The sequence below is a fragment of the Hydra viridissima genome, unplaced genomic scaffold, assembly GCF_058129835.1.
Source record: "Hydra viridissima isolate aposymbiotic clone 2 unplaced genomic scaffold, HvirCarnegie_v1 scaffold_11, whole genome shotgun sequence".
Lineage (NCBI taxonomy): Eukaryota > Metazoa > Cnidaria > Hydrozoa > Anthoathecata > Hydridae > Hydra > Hydra viridissima.
The window spans coordinates 15,541,799-15,560,650 of NW_028324310.1; the positions used below are offsets into that span (position 1 = coordinate 15,541,799).

Genomic DNA, 18,852 nt, shown 5'->3' on the forward strand with positions numbered 1-18,852 from the left:
ACAGAGAACGCTAATCAAGTCAGAGGCGGCCGAATAGTTTTTTTTCCATCAAATAGGTGCATTACATTTGCTAATTATTAGATGTATTTTAAAGACAATATTTAGAATCTAACAAATAGAAAAAAAAGAGAACTTTTGCGGTTTCTTATTTAGAAAAAAAAATAATTTTTTTACTAACCGAATATGGGAAATATTTATAGAACTTTTCCTCTAGTAATGATTCTTTTAAGTGGTTAATCGAGGAACTGAGAAGTTAACAGGTAAAAAATATTTTTATACATTTGAAAATATATAAAAATATTTTTGGTCTTCTGTAATTTTGTAATTACTTGCTTACTAAAAATTCCGTTCATTTCACCGACCTCGTGTAGCTCTTTCTACCAAATCTCACATGTTTTCTTTAGACTTGATGTCCCATCGAAGGAAATTAAAGTTTTTGTTCTATTGACTCGTCTCGTTCGTTCAAAATTGAATTGTTGGAAGACAAACAAAAAAAAAATATTTAAGCTTCACTATCAAAAATCGCATCAAATGAAACTCGAAATCCTTTTTGATGATTTGAATTTTTCTTTTTTGTCTTCCATTTTTGTGGAATGTTATGCTACGTTGTAAAAATAACGACGTATTTAAAAATCTTTGTGAGTCTCGTTTGACTGGGATATATTCAAACACATTCTCAAGTCACATTTTAAGCGACAAATTTTGGTATTTTATTTACACAGACAACACGAAGATAACAAAATAAAATTCATAAAAAAAAAACGAACAAAAAATCACTGATTGTTTAATCGAGTAAATTGAGTATTCGAGTAAAATGACGCTTTAGATTATTGGATCATTATTCACTCGCAAGATATATTTTTTAGGGCCTCTTTTTTTTTTAGACCAAAGAACATTTAATAATTACATGACAGTATTTCTCAAAGAAACTTTAAAGAAAATGTCTCGCGAGAATAGCAAATCTTACAAAAAAATCACAAAATACAACATTTGCTTTTTAAACCTTGTTGAGGTTCCTGATTCCTAAACGCCTCAGTATTATGTTGTGATTGACGAGATTGATCGTGAGGAATCTGATGCTGATACTGCTGAAACGAAGAAGCTTCGTTCTCTTGTGCTTGCAAACTAATTGCTAGGGCACGATCAGAGTCTGCATAACTGTCAATATTTCTATCGGTATTGGTCGAGTAAAGACCTTGTTCGTCGTGTTGCATTTGTAATGCAATCAAATAGTCGCGATCTTCTTGAGAAAGAGAATGCGGCACCGAGGATTGAGAAGACATGTTTTGCGATGTTTGCTGTTTTTCAGAACCTGACCTAACGTTGCCAACAACTATTGAATTAAATTCAGAGTTCACAAACTGACTGTCGCCTTCAATATTACAAAACGTCTCCCAAATAACTGCTGGTTCAGTAAGAAAACCTTGGTCTGTTACCAAAATAAAGAGCTCCCCTTTGTGTTTGTATAACGTTGAAAAATGATTGTTCCTGAACAAAACACACAACTCCTCTTCTTTTATAGTTGAATTCAATTCACAAAGTCCGTGGTAAGTGAGTTGAGTTGCAGTGTGATCAAGAAACTCCTTTACCGCAATGCTTTCAGCTACAGCCTCGCTATCATCTAACAATAAATTGTTGAGCATTTTTACATTAAATTTATATAAAAAAACAACAATGACCAGTAATGTTCTTTATTGCACAAGCCCTTAGAAAGTTGATTAAAAAAAAAAAGAAACAGATAAATGTTTTAGCTGCTTGCGCAGTAAAGCAGAAAAAACTAAAATATGACGCAAACTTACCACTTTTGCTGATGATTTTGTCCATTAGCTGATTATAACTCAATCCATTTACTGCTTTTAATGTGACTTCATCGTGAGGTTCAACTAACCAACCATGATATAGACCAATTTGAAGCAAATCAAACACAATGCACTCACGTGTAAACTCAAAATCTGTAACACCTAGACGAGTATGTAAATTTTATGCTTTTTTTAAACTGCTGACAAACCATTTACATTTGCTTTTCATAGTGCTACACAGGAGTAAGAAAGTAAATAGAGTTTATATAAGGTTAGCGAATCAAATATTGCCATCTTATAAAGAATTTTTTTTTTCATAGAGTCAAATGTATTTGTATTTATTTGTAACTTAATAAACAAACTTTGGACAACAGTCTTCTTAAAAGTTTTTAAGATGCCATTTGGTCGAATTGATTGATGATTGCCCCAATTTTTCCCTTTTTAGCTTATGCTTCATGCAAATATTTCAAAAATCTAGCAACTACTGGATTCATGTTTTTGGGACAAAATCCAGCAACTGCTTGAAAAACCTTGGGGATGAAATGTGAGCTTCAATTCTACCTAATGGGATCCCAAAAATTTATCTGACATCTCAAAATCTTCAAGAGAGGATTAAACCAAGATTGTTCACCAACCAGTAGAGAAGTGGAGAGTTACTGGCAGAATTCAGATACTTTGCTGTGATAAGACAGCAAGCAATGCATGCAGGTCATGATTTAGAGAAATTTGGACAAAACCCACATGGAAATTTACATAACTGGTAGCAATAATTATCTGCTAATGGTATCCTCTATTACACTTGGATTTCTTAAACAACATATTTCTATGTAGAAACAATTGCAAAATGATTACACTCTTCTACAAATTTTCAATTTTTTCAGAAATGAAATGATCCATTTTTTAACAAATCTTACTCACTACAATTCAAATATATGAAATTTGTTGACTTTAGTTTTCATCCAAAGGGAAAGTGTATATCATTCAAGTACAGGTATTAAGTAAATAATGTGCAAAAAATGTAACACATACAACCCATATATCTTAGGTTGGCTACAGTAAATACATAAAAAAAATATACAGATAATGTTTATCAAGAAAAACTAAATTTGCAAACAAGTTTAAAAAGTTCAAAAGTTTAAAGTTCTCATTTTGTCTTCAGTTTGTGTTTTGCTAATCAAGAAAAGGATTACATCTTACAGTTCTTCAGCAATCGAAAAGCACTGATGAGCTCCATTTAAATTGAATCTTTTTTTCATAGCTGCAACATCTTGGTGCTCGTCACTCACTGTTCCACAAAATGGTGGAAAGAAATTCAGATGAATGTAGAAAATGGATTTTTAAAGACAAGTTACAACCTAGTACTGGTTACTTAACATTTTTATTACCTGGGTGCAATTAAGTAATCAACAATCTCCACTCATCTGGATTATAATTTATGTTATGACTGACATTAAGACATGTCCCAGAAAAAATCTGTGTGGACATTACAAAGGATATTTATTTAAGTATTGTATTTCGATATTGAATGTTATATATATTTTGAATGTACATATCTTAATATTATTAAATTTCACTTAAGAAAGTTTGTGAAGTTTTGTAAGTGAAAACGCACACACTTTGCGTTTTAGACTCAACGTCAGCTTTTGCAGTCTTCGGCTGGACTTTCTTGGTAGCTCTAATCCATTTATTTTTGAAGCCTTTAATGTTTATGACTTCTTTTACATTGAACCTTAGTTTTCTTTTGACAACTGCCCAATATCTTTTGATAGGACGTAGTTCGGGACAATTTGGTGGATTGCAGTGTTTTTCAACGAAATCTACTTTATGTTCTCTAAGCCAGTTTAAAGTTGTCCCAGAGTTGTGACATGATGCTAAATCAGGCCAAAATAACAGGTTACCTGTGTGCGTTCTTAAAAACGGCAAAAGACGTTTCTTGAGGCATTCTTTTATGTATATGTTGGAGTTAATTGTTCCCTTAATCACAAAACAAGAGCTTCTTTCACCACATTCACAAATTGCTTACCAAATTAAGAATCTTTTAGAGAGTTTTTGCATTCCAATGCATTTATAATTGGAATTCAGTTTCTTGCAATTAATTGCTGAATAATATTGGTGTCCTGGAAGAAATTGGAAATATGCAGCACAATAAGTTTCATTGTCAATAATCAAACAAGATTTTTTAGCATACAATTTTTTATAGAGCAGCTTTGAACATCGAATTGCAATATGTTCTTGCTTTTCTTCACAACGATTAACTTCTTTCTTTTTATAAGATTTATAGCCACAATTTCTCTTTACTCTTTGTATAGTGGAAGCACTTGTCTTAAATTTATTCGCTAAAGTTCGAACAGAAATCTTTGGTTTCCTGTCATCTTTCACTTTTTTACCAAGATCTCATCTAACAAAACATATTTTTCTTCCACTTCCTGATTTTCTTTTAATTATCCCAGTGTCCTTAAGTCATTTCACAACGCTCTGCACTGTTCTCAAAGCAATCTGCAGCTCTTTAGAAATTGTTTTGTTTGATACACCAGGATTTTCAACAAGAAAATGCAAAATTTTTTCTCACTTCTTATCTTGATTTGATGACATTTCAATTAAAACTAATTGTTTTAATAACAAAGTTGTTTAAATTTTGAATAACATTAATACAATGATATTTTAAATAATTAGCTATTTAAAATGATGCACGGTTTCTGTAAACACCACATCAGAACACACAGATTTTTTCTGGTACATGTCTTAAAGCAGAGATGTTAATACAAACAGTAATAATACCTTCCTGGTTAAAAAACAAAATAAGATCTTTCTGATGGTCACAGGAGAGATGGAAAAACATCACTTGTGAGGTGATTCTATATTTTATGTAGTCTTTAACCTTTAGACTTACCTCTGCCTTATTCATATGAAGATCCATGTCTCTTATCAGGCCATTCTATTCTAATTGTGCTATTAGGTGCAGCTCAACAGATGGTAGATAATCTTGGTTTTGTCAGGCTGTTGGTTCTGTCATGATTCCTGAGGTTCTTCATTACTTAACTACAGAAGATTCAGGTGCTTTTGGAATTTCTAGTCCTTCTCCATGAGGTACTGAACATATTGCTGATGGAATGTTTAGACACGAAAAAACAACTTTTTTTCTAATAAGACCAAAAATATTAATTATTATTATGTCTGTTGGTTCATGTTGTTTTCTCACAGTAAACACAATGTTGCAGTTCTATATCTTCTTACATCATCTTCTCTTCTATAAAGAAATCCCTACACAAATTCTTTGTGCTCAATTTCTACTCATAATTTATGCTCATAATCCATAAAAAAACCCCTCAAATACTGTCAATAAAAAAAACTAGTTAAAAATTCTAGCTAAAAGCCATTAATACAAGGAAACCACTTATTGTAAACTTTTTTCTACCATTTACCATCATTTGTAAATGATGGTAAGTGGTAAAAAATATGCTTTGGATCTGTGTCCACTGCACAATCCAAATTCTTTCCAATGATGGCTTTAACCCATTTAATAATTAGATATGACTTGAACCACAACAATTACAACATAACTTTTGCAACTGAAATACAAGTTTTAGGCTTTGATTGCGATTACATTTGCATCACAAAAAGAAGAAGCATGGTTTGATGCAAATGTAATTTTGCCACACATATAGCAGAGATTATTTGATTTATTACACAGATCCAAAATTAAATATACTAAAATAAAAGTAAAGTATAAGATAACCTAAAGATGCTATCTAATTCATCAAGTAACAGATGTGACTTTTATACCATGTGGCGACTGATGATATGATAGGTAAGAGATTAATGGGGTGCGTAACTGTAATGGTGTTGTAATCCTAATGATATGAGAGATTGAGTTTCACATTTCACTAATCACATCATCAGTTGATATAATATTAGCTAAAATTGTATCATCTTAGTATGTTTGGCAATTTTCTAATGGTCACAAATACAGATTATGTAATCTAAAGAGTAAGTTGAATCATGCATTTTATATACCTTTACGACTGCTTATATCATGGAAACATGAGACCAATATACATTTTTAAATGATGTTTTTGTGTGTCACCAAAAAAAATCATGTAAGCTGTTTTCATGCTTGCAACTATTTACTTGTCGAACTGTGTTATTGAGAATTGCTGTTGTAAATGATGATCTTTCTTAGAAGCATTCATAAGAACAAGATTCATATAACAAGAGTAATATATCCACTTAAGATATACCAATTTTAAGATCCATATCATCTCATTGTTAGAAGAATTCTAACAAAAATCTAAATTTTTCTCTGGTAATTTGTTCCTGAAACTGTGGTTGTATTCTTGTTTTATGACAATTTTCCAACATTAAGCAAAATACAGATTGTGTTCTGCTGGATTCAGACAAAGTTAAAGAAGAGAGAAAAACAATCTGCTGTAGACCTGCATTCTGCATCAGATTGATTTTTCCTTTGTAATTCCTGGTACGAAAACCTTTTTCATGAGATTTTCTATCAGTACTGATATCCTCGAAAAGACCTTTCCTGATGTAAAAATGATCCCGGTGTCAATTGATCCTGGTTATAAAGGTGAAATTTAAAAACATTATGTTTTATTAATGTTGCTTAAAATAAAAAACTAATGCTCTAGCAGTTCCAAAAAGATAAGAACATTATATGTGCTTGGTTTTTATTTGTAGCCACAAAAAAAATTTTTTTTTTAGAATTAAATAAAACTTTCAGTGAGAACTACTGTATGAAACAGTCATTCCTATGGATTGTCTGATTAGACTAATCTTTTTAATGCATTGACTAGTCTTAAAAATTAAGAATAACATATATACATATGTAATAAAATTCATGAAGTTAAAAACCTATTCACACAGAGAACAGCAAATAGAGGACATGAAAAAATACAGTCAATGTAGGTTAGTTTTACCTTCAAACTTAACATTGACATCAATACCAGTCTGAAGTTTATATATAATATCTATGGCATCTTGTACATTTTGTGCATGATTCAATTGAACCTCTTCACTTTCAACATTTCGTGGATATTCTGCAAGAATGCAATCTCCTAATACCAATCACATAAAAGTTATTTATAACATTTATTTTAAAAACATTTTTAATAGTTCAAAAATTTGTTTTTTAACGTTTTTTGTTTAAAGTTTTTATTTCATTTAATTAATTACCTACATACTCGATCAATTGCTTTGCTGTAATAAATTGATAAATATTAGGAATAATAATCTTTCTTGCTAAAATCAAAACATTTCCAATAGCAATTAATGGACAAGGTCCATTTTGATTTTGAGTGATTATTGGAGTCTGTACTCCTTTCCATTCAAACCATTTTAAATGGTAAATGTCATTTTGATGTACATTAACTGATGGATTGTCATCAATACATGATCTCTTTTCCAATGTAACTTCTTTGTCATTTGCAATATCAGATTCTAGTTCAACTGTAGAGCAGCATTCTAAATCACTAGATAGAAGTATATTTTCTACTTCTTTTCTTTCATTTATTTTGTCACCAGTAATTAAATCTATTTTAGTCTGTTTATCAAGGGAATCATATTCTTTTATTTCTTCAGTTTCTTTATTTTCATTTACCTTTTCACTTTTATCACATGTTTTATTGTTTACATCTTCAAAATAATGTTTTTCATTGACAATAACATCATCTGATTCTTCAATTATTTTTTCTGCAACTTCACATTTTGTTTCCACAACTAATACATTAACTTCATTTGAAATATTTTGTATTTCTTCTTCTTTATCTTTTTTATCTTCAGTTTTTTCGGATGTCTTATCACTCTTGTTTCCTTCAAAATATGTACCCTTCTCTACATCAACATTGTATTTATTCTCATTAGCATTTTCACTTTTATCACATACTTTACTATTTATATTTTCAAAATAATCTTTTTTATCAACAACAGCATTATCTGATTCTTTACTTTTTGTTTCCACAACTAATACATTAGCTTCATTTGAATTATTTTGATTTTCTTCTTTAGCAACAATGTGCTCTGATGATTGCATATTTAAATTCCTAAATCTAACATAATAAATAATTATATATATATATATATATATATATGAAGAGAGAGAGAGAGAGAGAGAGACACGCACACACAGATGCACACACATCACTACAGAATAGACTTTAAATTGTAGAAAAATTTATCAGTTTTTCAACATCAATTTTTCTAAAAAAGTTAGATACCCATTTAAAATATAATGTATTAAGTATTTATTAAAAACTACAGCTATTTTAAAAAATACCAACAAAACATCGCTTAAAATTTCTAAATTTCTTTTTTTATGGTAGAAAATAAATATTTTTATTGCTAGAAAATTGTGATATTTCTATTGCTATGAGATTGAAGTAATACTCTAGATGTTATAAAAAATCTAAGAGACCTAGAAGAAAATTATAATATCAAAAAAACTGTTGAAATAAAAAAATATTTGACAATAATAAACACTTTTGAAAGCGGACTTTATAATCGGTCTTATTTTCCTTACTGGAATAATAGTCATTTTGTCCATTAGCAAACGATAAAAATACTTTTAAAAAATGAACTAGGAACACCAAATAAAAAGCTGCTGAATTTTAACAATCAAATTAATACTGAATATTTACAATTGGACTACAAAACATACAATCTGATCAATAACATTTTTATTTTGGTACTCAACTTTAGAGAGTAAACAACCACTGTCATTATGGAGCGCCGCACTAACTCTCAGAGTATGTAGAACTTGTTTTGCAGATATCATTTTTTCATTTCAGACGAAAAAATATCTTCGTTTTTCTCTTAACTTTTCCGAATCACTTCGCAACAACAAGTATTCGATGTTCCGCCTGTCATAAACTCTTGTTTATTTTAAATCTTCATTTACTTTTAAAGTTTTCTATGAAAGTTTCTTCTTTATTCATTGAAGAAAATAAGAACGTTGTTGTTATAAAAAATTAGTTATTAAAAATCACGCGTGAAGAGTGTTTATTAAGAATCATAAAATAAGCATCTAAAAGAAGATACTTAATAGTGTTTTATAAATCAAAACACACATATAAAAAGTCATGATAATTTTTTTAAAAATTGTGACATTTTCGACATTAGTAGCTTTATTCAAAAAAGTTCTTTTGGCATTCGTTCAAATGAAATCAAACAAAATATACACTACTAAATGACGTTGCCATTAAAAATAACAAAGGCCTCCTTTATCAACATCATCAATTAAAGTATTCAATTTTTCATACTAAAAATCATTATAAACATAACCTTTTTTTTTTTTTTTAACGTAACCTGCATAATATATATAACTAGGGACAGATGAAAATGCTGAAGATGCTACTTCAACTCGAGCTTCCAGTTCATCGTGGCTAATATCAAGTAGCTTCGCTTGACAACCGCTCTGTCGGTGACTTGTAGATGATAGAGCTCTTAAACTCTTCTCATTACTCAGTAAATATTCCTTCAGCTTAGGTTAATCTAGTTTGTTTAACGGTATGTTAGTTGTAGTTAAAACTTCGTGCGTAGCGTGACTAAGATACCATCTTAAAAGCACCTATTATTGCAGTTTGTTAAAAAAAAAAAACTTACTTTCTCAAGTAATAACTGCCACCGCAAATTAGAAGGTTTGTAGAAACATTTCATAGGCCAAGTATGTAGAAACATTCCATTGGCCAAAACTTTAGGCCTAAAATATGAGAGATAAAAAAAATCTATGAGGTTTAGGGTAAGGTTTCTAATATTGTACCGATGCCTATATTGTACTTTTAACATAACTCGTTATTTTTACAATCCACAAAAAAATTTTTAACTTATTTTTTATCTTTGCTGAATGAAATTAAGTAGTCAACTGTTTTTTTTTGTCATCCAACTTCATTAAGCCCAGAATAAGCTCTTGTTGGTTTGTTATTTTAGGTTTTTATGGCTAAGCGTATTTCACTAAAAAAAGCAGAAGATATGATTTGTTCAGTGTACTTATGTTAAAGCATAATTTATCTAAATTCAAAATAAATACTTAGAATTTAAAATATCTTATTTGTAGTTGTCAAATTTTTTAATTAACTGAATGTCAGTTTAGTTGCGCAAATTGTACCTCAAGCACGGTGATTCAATACTTATTAAAACTTGGGATTTTATTATGCGCATGCGTTAGCTGCAAATACATAAATATCATTATTTTAATTAAAAGTGTTATGCTTTCATTTTACAGTGCTTACTAGTTTGCCCGTTTGCTTATGTTTTTTTGTTGTTGGTAAACTTTATCTTGTAAATATAGCAAAACCGATCACAAATGAACTTGATTGAGTATTGTAATTATTAGAATTTGAAGTAGTAAAGTTGCTTTATTGGGATCAACAAAGCTTTGTTTTTAGCGAAATTAACACATTTTATTCATTTATATTTTAGAAGAACTGAACTTTTTGTAAGATTTTGGTAAGTTAATAACAATACTCCTTCTTTTTATCTTTTCAAAAAAAATAGTCCCTATTACCAGTCATTTTTTTATAAGAAAATATAATGTTTTTGAATAGGGAAGGTTTCACGAAAAAAACTCCGTAAAATATGGCGAGTAATCACCAACAAAAACTTTCCAGAGTGTGTAGAATATGTGGAAACCTTTTAGGAAAAGACAGTTTAAAAACTGACAGTAAAATAGATCGAATTTATAAAGCTTTTGGGCGCTACTCCACTTTCTCCCCCCCCTAATTTTATGATTGATTCTGATAGAGAATTTTATGCTGATTAAGAATCGTATAAAAACATGGGTCTCAAAATCAACGGAAAGTGCTCTAATCTGATGTCGAAAGTACAAAAATATACCACAAATCGCTAATATTCGCCATCTTGAATTCACTAACTTTACGGTTGATATTGTTTTTAACCGCAAAACATTGCCAGCCTGGTTTTTACTATAAGGAATTTTTTCTGGTTTAATATAGATAGCGATTCCACGGCTCAACGAAAAACATCTGACGTTTGACAAAAAACACGAAATTTTCTTTTTATTTTCTTTTCTCTTTTTATAACAAGTATTTATTTATGTTTTTTTGAAGAATAGATTCTAAGGATTTGTATACAGAAATTATGTATATATATATCTATATTCCTTCGCATATTTTATGACGTTTTTTATTTTTATTTTCGCGACGTAAGAATCATTGTATATGTTTATTTGAATTATAAAAAAATCGTCTGGAATGGCTAATATAGACGCGTAAGTTCTTTCCAGAGCTATCAGGCAGACGATCGAGTTATAAAGTTATAAAACGTGTCGCTCTTGCGAAATTGCGATTCCTTCTTATGAAATTTAGTTTTGTAACAGAATTTACGATTATTTTTTCGGTTATTTTTTTTTTTTTGTTATTAAAGAAAAAAATTAATTGGAAAGACAAACTTTCATGGAGTAATAAAAAAGGGCTTTCTTAATGTTCTTTGCAAAAAATGTTTTTTGATTTACACAACCTTAGGCATGAATTATAATGTATGTTACGTTTGATGCACACAGGATGTCAAACAGGATATGCTGTTAAAACTTGATCCCAAAAGTGAAAAAACCGGTGTTCGGAAAATCTCTGCATCCACATAAACTCGGATAAATAATCAGCTACCATTTCGCGATTAGTTGGCCCCATCATTGATTTGAATTTTGCTTTTGCTCGACACCACATAGCTTCCACGTGATTTGTTGTTACACCTGTCTGTGGATCTACAAAGTTGAGGGTGTGGTTAACGGTACCATGTAAATATGCTGGAGCTTGCAAATCATTATATGCTCTCCACATGTCACTCCAGACAATAGAGCCAGGAAGTATCCATTGATGTATGATAGGAATTAATGTTGCAGCATCGCGGTTCTGGACAGGAATCAAAAAGCCTTTCTTCGTTGCAGGTTCATACCCACCAAATATCCACTGCTGCGGGATTATTCTACCAACTTGATATTTTCTTCGACAAAAAACAGATTCATCTATTTCAACAATGCACCCTGGACCGCCTATTGGATCAGGGTTATTGAGGAAATATGAGACGCAAATGTCTCTGCAAAATTGATTCCAATCAACAATGGTGCTGTCGTTTCCGATATTTAACTCTTGCCTTAAATCACTTATTGATAATCCCCGGCTCTTACCTGCACTTCTACTCCAAGCGTAAGTTAAGCCCAATATTTGCCACAATTGTAGGTGAGATTTCTCAAAGAAGCTGCCTTTTCTAATGTTAAAGGTTCTTTTGCAGCGCTTGACTGGACATCTCCAAATAACTTGATCAACTGACCCATTCTTTGTTTGCTGTGTGCAGGGCACGTTACATACACTACAATTCATGCTTTCAGCGAGTAAACCATAAGTTCTGCACCAGTGAATTGTAGCTTCGATATCGTATTTGAATTTTGCTCCTATTTCTGTCAAAGAAAGTGAGTCAAAAACGTCTATTGTTGGTCTTCGAAGAGCCATGATATGTAGATAAATGAAGAAGCAGAAAAACTATTCTGAAGCACTCCTTTTTATATGACAAACATAATGAAAATGAATTCACGGGGGGTTAACTTGAAGTTTTAAAAGAAAGTCAATAGTTTTAAAGAATTATTTTTATAATTAAAAAATTTTTATCTTGTTTTAAAGTGAATTGTAAAATATAATCAATGAAAGAATTTTTCAACTTATTTGACAAAAGTTTTAAAAGACACTCAAGCTAACAAACTAAGAATCCAGTTGAAGCAAATTGACGCGATAAGAGTAAATGCCATTGAATTTCATTACCTGGTAAGAGAAAAAAAATGCGGTCAATACACCTGATTATGAAACTTAACGCACCGGTTCTTTGTTCTTTTATTCGAAATCTTTTATATAAAAAATAAAAACCAGGCTGTTGATACTTTGAAAGGATAACTTTTAAACAAAAAAAAATCACTTTTCAAGATGGCGAATATTAGCGATTTGTGGTATATTTTTGTACTTTCGACATCAGATTAGAGCACTTTCCGTTGATTTTGAGACCCATGTTTTTATACGATTCTTAATCAGCATAAAATTCTCTATCAGAATCAATCATAAAATTAGGGGGGGGGGAGAAAGTGGAGTAGCGCCAGCTTTTGAAATAAATGTATCAGAAGATTCTCAGTGTAGTCATCCAGAGAAAATGTGCATGAAGTGTTATACTTCTCTTAGAAACATCGAAAATAGAGGCAGTAAAGTTTTCAAAGCTCCAAAAATTTGGGTAAAATGTCCAACAGTTGAATGCAAATGTGTTTTTGGTATTCCTGGTCGAAAACCTCTATCTAATGTTGGGCAACCAAGAAAGGTTAAAAAATGGACAAAATTTCATATAAAATCATTTCTTGATTCATTGCCTATACAAGAAGATAAAGAAATTTTAACAGAACTAAACCATGAACTAAATCCACATATAGTTTTATGCATTTGTAAGATTTGTGGGGAAGTTATGAATCAGCCTGTCATGCTAAAGAACTGTCAACACTCATTCTGTAGCTTGTGCATTTTATCAAATGTTAAAGATAAATTAGAAAATGATTCAAATTGTCCATTATGTAAAACTAACATCACAATTGACAGCCTATCATATTCTGTCCATATATCTGAAATTATAAAACATTTAACTATTATATGCAAGAATTGTGACAAAAAAGTATTTTTGAAAGACAAAAATTTTGAAAATCATGACTGCAGAAAAATATCAAATAGCACCATAAATGAAAACAACCAATTAGTTAGCATAAACAGTTTTTACCAAATCACTGACACAAGTGAAATCCCACAAGAAGCCAATGATGCTGTTTTACATATCATTAAAAAAAAGTTGAATCAGTCCAAAACATCTACAATAGAATTTTCATCCGGTGGGCCTAGGGTAAGAAATATGTTTTAACTTTATAGCAAGTTAAATAGTGTTTACTTTTCTATTATGCTAGATATAATTATAATTATTAGAATTGTAGTAGTATTTAAACTTTATTACATCATTTTAATGCAATCTATATTTTAAGCAAGAGTAAACTAGTTTGATTTAGTTTTTTTAATATTAAATATAACTTATAAAAAAAAATATAAAATATTATTTTATTTTCTATTTTAAGTAATGTTTTGTTTAATTTACAGCCACTTTGTTTTGTTTCTGCTCCCAAAGCTTATAAAGATAGCGCAAACTGTAGTAACAGCACTCTAAGAAAAAGACAAAAATATTTATTGGAACAATTCAACCATACAGCTGGTAGTTCTAAGGACTCTAAAATCTGTCAAACAGCTGTAATGTTAAAGTCATATGATAATGATGAAGCAAATGAAATTTTAACTAAAGCCAATATTGGAAGAGTGGATTTAAATGCAGAAGAAATGGTTGCTTTAAAAGCTGATATGGGTATTCCTTGGAATAAATTGAAAACTATGGCTAGGTAAATATAAATATGGAACTTAAAATACTTTTTGTAATTTCGTTTTTTATTTGAGAACTTGTAGTTCATTTTTACAATTGTTTATAATTGCAAAACTTATTGCTTGTATATTATTATTCTAGGTGGTTAAATTCGAAAAATATTAAAACTGCTTCAAACAACAAACAAAGAGTTGTTGCAAAGGAATGGGCTGGAAATGATTTAGTTGTTTTAGATGGACCATTTACATTTCAAAATGAGAATAATAATGCTGTTGTTGAAATTAAACTAGCTCCTCGGGCATATATCAACGACCTACCTCAAAATATAGAAAACCTACTAAATCTTATGGAAAAGTAATAACTCATTAATTTGAGATATTTTTAATAAACACTTAAATTTATAAATTACTAGAAAAATAAAAGTTAATCTTTATACTAATTTGTATAAGATAAGTATATATATATATATATATATATATATATATATATATATATATATATATATATATATATATATATATATATATATATATATATATATATATATATATATATATATATATATATATATATATATATATATATATATATATATATATATATATATATATATATATATATATATATATGTATACAAACTTACAAATTTAAATGTTAATTCTTTAAGGTTTGACTTACTTAAACATGATGGGATTATAAAGGATGAAATACATATAAAAAATGGTGGTGATCATGGAGGTGGTTCTTTTAAAATGAGTTACCAAGTTGTTAATCAAAATCAGCCTAACTCAAAATCAAATAGTCTTGTGTTTAGTACTTTTGAAGCAAAAGACTATCGTGTCAATCTGAATGTTGGACTGTCTAGATATACACAGCAAGTTGATGAGTTGCAAAAAATGGTTTGGAAGTAAGTTAATATGTCACAGCAGTCACGGTTAATATTTGTTCTGAACAATAAAATATAATTTTTCAGAACAATTCATATTACTTTTTTTTTCTTGAGTTTCCACACATGTTTGGGTGGGTACTTTGTAATTAGTTTTAGGATGTTATTACTGTATCAAAGCTGTAAAATATTTATTCTCCATAAAGTCTTAGATAAAAAAACTTTTTTGTTTAGAAATCACCATTGTCGTGTTTTTATGTTTGGAGATTACGATTTTCTGTGCAGTGTATATGGAATCACAGGAGCTAGTGGTAAGTTTTTTTTCTACTATGAAATAAATAAATCATTATCCTAACAAATCTATTTCTGCAATTGAATAATTATTTTTTTAATCAGTCGTACAACACATTATTTATTACTTTTTTTCTTCATTTCACAGGTCGGCACTGCTGCCTCTTTTGTGACATAACAAAGGAAGAGATCAAAATAACTCCTGAAAATCGAAAACATAATGTTTCACATAGAACACTTTGTTCGTTAAGAGATAACTTTGAGTCTTTTCAGAGTTTTGGAGGAATTTTAAAGAATGCGAAGCTTTTCAACAATGTTATTGATCAATCTTTGTTTAATATTCCTCTGGATCAAGTAAATTAGTTCTTTTTATTTAAATAATGCTGTTATACTACAAAATAGTTACAGTTGTTTTTATTAATTTTAACAGGTTGCAGTGCCTGCATTACATATATCTCTGGGTATCTACTTGAAGTTTTTTATTATGTTAGAAGATGAGTGTCATTTAATTGATATAAAACTTGCTGGAGAACTTGCATTAAGAAATAAAACTATTGGTAAAGCAGAATTTGACAAGTTTATTTCCATGCATGTCCAATCAAGTCTTTTGAATAGCATTATTACAGATTGTCTAGAAAAAATTACTCTTCTGCAAGACACAGTTGGAATACAAGTTTTGCGTGATCCAGAAAGAGCAGAAGATATTTTGAAAATATATAAACCAAGAATTCTTTATTATGAATTGAGAAAAAACGAAAAGGTATTGTTTTTCAGTAAAAAATATGAATCATTAAATTTACTATTAATCAAAATTTATAGATAAAACTTGCTTTAAAACTTTGTTCAAACTAGGATAATACAATTTAATAAAGAGGATGAAGTTTTTCTTACTTTAAGTTATCAATAATTTTTTTAATTTGTACAAATATAATTAAAAGATTAAATATCTGTAAATTTTGTCTACCTAATTTAATTAAAAAACATATTATTAGTCAATAGAGCTACAAAGTTTACACGAATGTAACGAACTAGACAAAGTGTCAGGACCATGCATTCAAAAACTAGATGAAATATTGAAAGAAAATAAAGTTGAAAGGCAAGCCTATCATGGGAAATGTTTTGTAGGAAACCATGTTCACAAAATGCTTAAGGTTGTTGTTTTAATACTGTAAATACATATATATATATATATATATATATATATATATATATATATATATATATATATATATATATATATATATATAAATGCATATATGTGTATATACAACAAACTGTTTTATTATATATAATAAAAAAGTGTATTGCATAAAATAATATATTTAATGCTCAATGCTAATAATGCCTTGATTTATGAATTGATTTGACTTTTTTTGATATTTTTTTATTTATAGCATCAACCATTGCTTGACTTATGCAATTCGATTCCAAAGCTAGTTGTAGACCTTGGATTTATAGATACTGGTGTTCACTTACAATCTATTGATGTGAGCCAGAAATTTAAAAAGTTATTTTCATATTATTCTAAGTGTCATAATATTATGAATAGTTCACACTATTTCAAAGATAATGATATTCAGGAGCTTGGTAAATATTTAACTGACTTTTTCGATTTTACTCTTGTAAATTTTTATCTTGATTGTAAATTATAATACCTAAACTACCTCTTGTTATTTTTACAGTATGATATTATTGAGTATTATTTTTCTTTATGTATTGTATAATGGAAAATTTCGTCAATTTTTAGATTTAGCAATCAAAAAACTCATGGAATTTTATAGATTTACATGGCCAGATGCTTCTGTAACACCTAAAATGCATTTACTTGAAAACCATGTATATCAGTTTATTGAAAAATGGAGATTAGGAATCGGTGTGTATGGTGAACAAGGTGGTGAAAGTTTACACGCCGAATTCAACAATCTTAATAGATTATTCTGGCATATGAAGGGTTGTAGTCGGCTAGAAAGCACTGTTAAAGAACATTTTTTAAGAAATCATCCTAAAGCAAAAGATATAAAGCCAATTGTAAAAAAAAGAAAAATGAGTTAATAAAATTTTACAAATATTTTTGTAAAAGAATTTTAAAATTAGTTGAAAATTTGTTATAAATTTTAAAAGTTTAAAAGAAAAACAAATTCCTAATTTAAATTTCATTTTCAAATTGACCTTATTGATTTTAACCCTTAAGCATAAATAAGCTAACCTTACATTTTTTTCAGTCAAAAAAATAAAATAATTTTTGCCTAACGTTATATAAATTATCTCGATTTAAAAAAATGACTGGTGAAAATGATTAATATAAAATTTTTCCTTAGAGTATCGAGAATAAGAATATGTTTTAATTTTTATCCAAAAAATTTTCAGTCGCAAGATATTCTTTAAATAAGTGAGGGGATGCTGTTTTTTTTTCACCTAAAAACTTAATTATTTTAAACAAAAAAATCTCTTACTTTACGACTTATTATTATTATTTTTTTTAATTTAATAAAGAGCTTATCAATTATATAACTTAAAAACTTTTTATTTTTTTGATTGCGAAGACTAAATAGACATTTAGAAAGGAAATCAATCACTAAAGTTTTTAGTTTTTACGGAAAAACTGCTCCGCCATTTTTTTTTATTTTTTATATAGTGTAATTTAATGCGCATGCTCACAATAACATCCTACGCTTAAATCACCGTGCAAGGCATCCTTTAAAAGATACACTCTCTAGTTCAGTTTTACCAATATGTCAAGGCTGGTGTCATGTTGGCTGTGCAGGTGTTAATCAAAAACAGACACAATATATCTGAAACTTTTGCCAAAAATAATGCTTTTATGTATTTTATTTTACAATATTTAGTGCGGTTGTTCTTAAAACAGATATGGTATATATTATTTTACATTATTTAGTATAACTATCTTTAATACCTACCTTCCTCCTATATTCTAATCTTAAACATACAATTTAAATAAAAATTGTACCATATGTGGTGATACCTGTTTTCGGCATTTTCCAGAAGAAAAAAAAGTTCAAGTTGCATAGAGTTTATTAAATGAAAAACTTCATTTCATTGTATTATGGGCAGTTAGGTGTTAAGGTGAGTTTCCACTTTCCGTTTTAGGCACGGGAAAGGGAAAGGGACAGGAAAATTAATCACGTGAGCATGCGCAATTTGTAACTTAGTTTTGAAAATAAATCACGCGCATGCTCACATGATTAATTTTCCCATCCCTTTCCCTTTCCCGTAGCTAAAACGGATGAGTGGAAACTCACCTTCAGGTTATGTTATATCAGAATATTTCCAATTGCTGGTTTTATAAAAACCATTCCTTTTAATCAGTTCTTTAAATCCCTTAAATCTAAAATCATAAAATATTTGTAAAGCTGTAAAGTAAGTGAAATCAAGAAAGTGGTACAATATCGGATTACAATGGTAAAATTAAAGATCTAGTTTCCTTAATTGTACTCTTAGCGCTATTTTTTT

General features: G+C 29.1%; 3 protein-coding genes across 4 annotated transcripts; 1 reads left to right on the plus strand and 2 right to left on the minus strand.

The window, feature by feature from the left end:
* Nucleotides 1-943: 943 nt before the first annotated feature.
* On the minus strand, nt 944-7,851 carry LOC145191375 (uncharacterized). The gene is made up of 4 exons (XM_080068456.2): nt 6,984-7,851; nt 6,728-6,865; nt 1,800-1,961; nt 944-1,621 (listed from the first exon to the last, which is right to left on the minus strand). Exons 1-4 carry the CDS (start codon nt 7,837-7,839, stop codon nt 975-977), a joined length of 1,803 nt encoding a protein of 600 aa, XP_079924582.2. The 5' UTR covers nt 7,840-7,851; the 3' UTR covers nt 944-974.
* A 3,475-nt stretch (nt 7,852-11,326) lies between these two features.
* On the minus strand, nt 11,327-12,268 carry LOC149882407 (uncharacterized). Its single transcript, XM_090065936.1, has one exon. The coding sequence runs from the start codon at nt 12,266-12,268 to the stop codon at nt 11,327-11,329; it is 942 nt and encodes a 313-aa protein (XP_089922062.1).
* Nucleotides 12,269-12,670: 402 nt separating this feature from the next.
* On the plus strand, nt 12,671-17,545 carry LOC145182137 (uncharacterized). Of its 2 annotated transcripts, none has more exons than XM_090066637.1 (10): nt 12,671-13,682; nt 13,931-14,223; nt 14,346-14,558; nt 14,872-15,111; nt 15,325-15,401; nt 15,530-15,735; nt 15,812-16,141; nt 16,374-16,532; nt 16,776-16,868; nt 17,129-17,545. In XM_090066637.1, exons 1-10 carry the CDS (start codon nt 12,954-12,956, stop codon nt 17,132-17,134), a joined length of 2,346 nt encoding a protein of 781 aa, XP_089922763.1. In that variant the 5' UTR covers nt 12,671-12,953; the 3' UTR covers nt 17,135-17,545. The 2 variants fall into 2 exon arrangements, with proteins under 2 accessions (XP_089922763.1, XP_089922762.1); XM_090066636.1 differs by having other exon boundaries at nt 12,704-13,682; nt 16,776-16,968.
* Nucleotides 17,546-18,852: the final 1,307 nt, after the last annotated feature.

Excerpts from the sequence above, each read along its gene's own strand:
- LOC145182137 (XM_090066636.1), top strand. The coding sequence starts at position 12,954 with ATGTGCATGAAGTGTTATACTTCTCTTAGAAACATCGAAAATAGAGGC. Across the intron at positions 15,112-15,324 it reads TTGCAAAAAATGGTTTGGAA|AAATCACCATTGTCGTGTTT; the intron begins GTAAGTTAATAT and ends TTTTTTGTTTAG. Across the intron at positions 16,533-16,775 it reads ATGTTCACAAAATGCTTAAG|CATCAACCATTGCTTGACTT; the intron begins GTTGTTGTTTTA and ends TTTTATTTATAG.
- LOC149882407 (XM_090065936.1), bottom strand. The coding sequence starts at position 12,268 with ATGGCTCTTCGAAGACCAACAATAGACGTTTTTGACTCACTTTCTTTG.
- LOC145191375 (XM_080068456.2), bottom strand. The coding sequence starts at position 7,839 with ATGCAATCATCAGAGCACATTGTTGCTAAAGAAGAAAATCAAAATAAT. Across the intron at positions 6,866-6,983 it reads GCAATTGATCGAGTATGTAG|GAGATTGCATTCTTGCAGAA; the intron begins GTAATTAATTAA and ends GATTGGTATTAG. Across the intron at positions 1,622-1,799 it reads CAAAATCATCAGCAAAAGTG|ATGATAGCGAGGCTGTAGCT; the intron begins GTAAGTTTGCGT and ends ATTTATTGTTAG.